The 4,515-nt window shown below is 41.3% G+C and overlaps 1 gene segment (V, D, J or C); it reads left to right on the top strand.

Annotated features, from left to right (window-relative positions):
- The first annotated feature begins 3,628 nt into the window (after window positions 1-3,628).
- Window positions 3,629-4,113, top strand: LOC130180353 (T cell receptor beta variable 24-1-like). The segment is given in 2 exon segments: window positions 3,629-3,690; window positions 3,779-4,113. Coding segments are annotated over 2 exon segments (393 nt in total).
- The last annotated feature ends 402 nt before the right edge of the window (window positions 4,114-4,515 follow it).

Below are 4,515 nucleotides of genomic sequence, written 5' to 3'. Positions count from 1 at the left end.
TTAAAATTCTCAATGTCAATGTGTTGTACACAGGTTTTATTGATGGGAGTGATGTCAACCAGATCCCCATACTGTGGAAAGACAAGGGTGACAATGCAACAATACACTGCAACCACACTAAGGATAGCAGATACTCCCAGATGTACTGGTACAGACAGCTGCCTGGAGAAAATATGGAACTAATTGTGTTCACGACAACATCTAAAAACGACTTTGGAGATTTCGACAAAAAGAAATTCTCAGCCACTAAACCTGGTATTGAGAGCGGGACATTCACAGTGGAGAATCTGGAGCCTGGAGATCAAGGCTTGTATTTCTGTGCTGTGAGTCAACACAGTGATACAGACACATGTGGAAGCTGAACAAAAACCCCACAGCACTTTTCACAACTGTTACCAAAACTATAATCTCCTGTACTGTAGGGGGACCTCGAGTACCATAGATTCTCCTAGTAACACTTTGATCACACGCCACACAATATGTGACACTCCCACCTGCCACTCTTCATATCTCTGTAACTAACTGACAGTTCTGTGTAAGACTCTGACTCTCTGAACATGGACATTATCAAACACGGTCTCGTCAGCTTGCTGCTATTTCTGCTCTGGATAAAAGGTAAAGTACAAAAAGATCAGCACACTGCATTACTGACTTCATATTCTATTAGAAGGAACAAGCAAAACCTCAAATCACTGTAAATGTTCTGCCGTATGTGAGTTAAAACAAACTTTGGTAACCTTTACTGTCACACACAGGTCTGACTGATGGGAGTGACGTCCATCAGACTTCAACACTGTGGGAAACCAAGGGTGACAATGCAACAGTAGAATGCAACCACACCAAGGGTGGTGGCTACGTATATATGTACTGGTACAGACAGCTGCCTGGAGAAAATATGGAACTAATTGTGTCTACAACAGCTGGTAACGATGATCATGACTTTGGAAAGTCCAGTAAAGAGAAATTCTCAGCCACTAAACCTAATGCTGAGAGCGGGACATTGATAGTGAAGAATCTGGAGCCTGGAGATCAAGGCTTGTATTTCTGTGCTGTGAGTCAACACAGTGATACAGACACATGTTGAAGCTGAACAAAAACCTCTGTACTAAAGTCTCTCCTGATGTTATGTAATAACATGACAACATAGTTATTACTATAACAAAGGTAAGATTTGCTGACATGGTAAATTCAGTTTTTGAGATATTTTCTTTTTTAGGCGTCATAACCAGTTTCTCTACACAATTTGACTGTTGTGCTTATTAAAAGATACGGGATAATCCATTGTTATTCAAGAGAAAGAGGCATGTGTGGACCATCATAACCATTATGAGCTGATGGAGAACAGTTAACCTACAGTATCAACTCATTTAATTGGAATCATTGAAAAGGCTCGTCCTTTTTTGGACTAAATAAAGCATATCAATAATCATATCAATAATGTACACTTCTCTTTGTGTGTCTGTCGTCTGATTATTTCCTCAAATATCACAAATACTGGTCAAAAATATTTCACTCTTGAAGAGAATCATCCAACAACCATGGGACATTTCCACAAACTGCAGCAATGGAGTGAAATAACAATCAGCCATAATGTGAGTTGTGCCTTGACAGTATTTTTCACACCAGCAGGGGGAAACAAACCTCAACAAATGACAGGAGGCCAACAACCTACACTTTCACTGACCACAGTATCAAGATAACACCACCCCCCTTCCATGCTGATAATGTTAAAGCTATGCCTCTCTGACACCTCCCCTTTTCATTATACTGTGATAGAGACACACTCTCATCCACAGGCGCTGGATCAACAGGACCTGAAAGGAAAGCTGATAGTGGAGTCTCACACCTTAACTTCTTTAACATGATCTTCATGGGCTTTGTATTTTGTGTTCTTCATTTACTAGGAGATAAAGGTGAGAAAAACAAATATACAAATATACAAGACGATGCAGAATTCATAATTTCAATCTTTAAAATCTGTTCTTTTTACAGCAGGAGCCTCTGACACCAAACGTGTTGATCAAACACCTCCGTTCATCGTAAAGAGAACTGGTCAATCTGTTGACAGTGAGATCAACTGTGCACACAGCATAACAGATTATCAGCAAATTCTCTGGTACAAACAAGACAAACACAAGTTAAAGTTCCTGGGATATCTAAATGTGGATAACCCAAACCCTGAGGACGACGTGAAGGGGAAAATCAGCTTTAAAGGAGACGGCCGCAAACACTCAAACCTCACCATTTCTAATGTTTCACTGAATGACAGTGGTGTGTATTTCTGTGCTGCCAGTTACCACAGTGCTGCAGATTCTCCTCAAGTCAATACAAAAACCTTCAAGTCAGAACCCAACACCAGACACACAAGACTTTCAGGCCCCTGAACACCTGCAGCCAGCCTCCATCTAAACCAGGCCTTGGAAGATTTTACCAGCTGTTTTTCACACAGGTCTGACCCCCTCTGAGGTCATGGTGTAGACCCACAGTTCAACAACATGTAGTCATGGCAACCTTTGGATGTGCACAACATAATGTTTGTGATATTGTCTCATCAGCTACAGGATTGATAAAAGCAACACCTCTAAACCTCCTACAGTCAGTTTGATGACTGTATTGATAAAGAAACACCATGTCAAGGATTTTAAAATCAGACTAGATCATAAGTTAGACTTTTACTTTAGTGCTGCTCTGGAAGAACAGAGATACCTCCCATTTTCTGTTTTTAACACAATCACAAAATACATCAGTTAATAAAACCTTACTTCCTCAGCCTGGTCAATGTTACTGATCTGAATTACAGGTATTGTTCGTGGTGGTGATGAAATGTAGGGCGACCTACAGCACCACCTATACAACCATGTACATACAGATCATTTGAATACAGTGACACTCCCACCTTCAACTCCTCATGTCTCTGTAACTAAGAGACTCAGGCGGCTTCTGTCTCACAGAACATGGACATCATCATCATCAAACAAGACCTCCTCATATTGTCAGTCTTTTTGCTGTGGACTTCAGGTAATTCATAAAAAATTAGTATATTTAATATTACAAGTTTGTTGTTGTTTGTTTAGGTTTACAGTTAGTAACTTTAACTGCTTAAATACACAGGTACTACTGATGGCAATGATGTCAACCAGACCCCCATACTGTGGAAAGACAAGGGTGACAATGCAACAATACACTGCAACCACACCAAGGATGCTAGCTACTACCAGATGTACTGGTACAGACAGCTGCCAGCTCAAAATGAACCTGATTTCGGAGAGGATAAATTACAAGCCACTAAGCCTGATGCTCAAAGTGGGACACTGACGGTAAAGAATCTGGAGCCTGGAGATCAAGGCTTGTATTTCTGTGCCGTTAGTGAGCACAGTGATACAGACACACTTGGTAGATGAACAAAAACCCCAGTGTATTGCTAGCACACCTCTATCCCTCACTAATCAGTCTCATGTACTGTAGGGGGACCTCAAGCACCACAAATACTCCCAGCTACATCCTGATTCACTGAGAGGCTTTTGATACAGCTGCAGGATCAGGCGTAACACACTAGTGACACTCCCACCTACAACTCTTTATATCTCTGTGAATAACATGACAGTTATACATGAGCCTCAGTCTTTGTTAATATGGACGTGATCAAACACGGACCCTGCAGCTTTTTCATATTTCTGCTTTGGATTAAAGGTAAGTTAACCTTTTATTTTAGGGATGGCAGTAGAGGGTTGTAGAGTGGTCTAGTTTAAAATTCTCACTTTCAATGTGTTGTACATAGGTTTTATTGATGGGAGTGATGTCAACCAGACCCCCATACTGTGGAAGAACCAGGGTGACAATGCAACTATAGGATGCAACCACACCAAGGGTGGTGGCTACTTCCAGATGTACTGGTACAGACAGCTGCCTGGAGAAACTATGGAACTAATTGTGTTCACAACACCGTTTAATAAAGATCACGACTTTGAAGATGTCAGCAAAAAGAAATTCTCAGCCACTAAACCTGGTGCTGAGAGCGGGACATTCACAGTGGAGAATCTGGAGCCTGGAGATCAAGGCTTGTATTTCTGTGCTGTGAGTCAACACAGTGATACAGACACATGTGGAAGCTGAACAAAAACCCCACAGCACTTTTCACAACTGTTACCAAAACTATAATCTCCTGTACTGTAGGGGGACCTCGAGTACCACAGATTCTCCCAGTTATACTTATATGACACTCCCCCCTGCCACTCTTCATATCTCTGTAACTAACTGACAGTTCTGTGTAAGACTCTGACTCTCTGAACATGGACATTATCAAACACGGTCTCGTCAGCTTGCTGCTATTTCTGCTCTGGATAAAAGGTAAAGTACAAAAAGATCAGCACACTGCATTACTGACTTCATCTTCTATTAGAAGGAACAAGCAAAACCTCAAATCACTGTAAATGTTCTGCTGTATGTGAGTTAAAACAAACTTTGGTAACCTTTACTGTCACACACAGGTCAGACTGATGGGAGTGACGTCCATCA

Source organism: Seriola aureovittata, chromosome 13 (assembly GCF_021018895.1).
Source record: "Seriola aureovittata isolate HTS-2021-v1 ecotype China chromosome 13, ASM2101889v1, whole genome shotgun sequence".
Taxonomy (NCBI): Eukaryota; Metazoa; Chordata; class Actinopteri; order Carangiformes; family Carangidae; genus Seriola; species Seriola aureovittata.
This window is presented reverse-complemented; position numbering and strand designations above follow the sequence as displayed.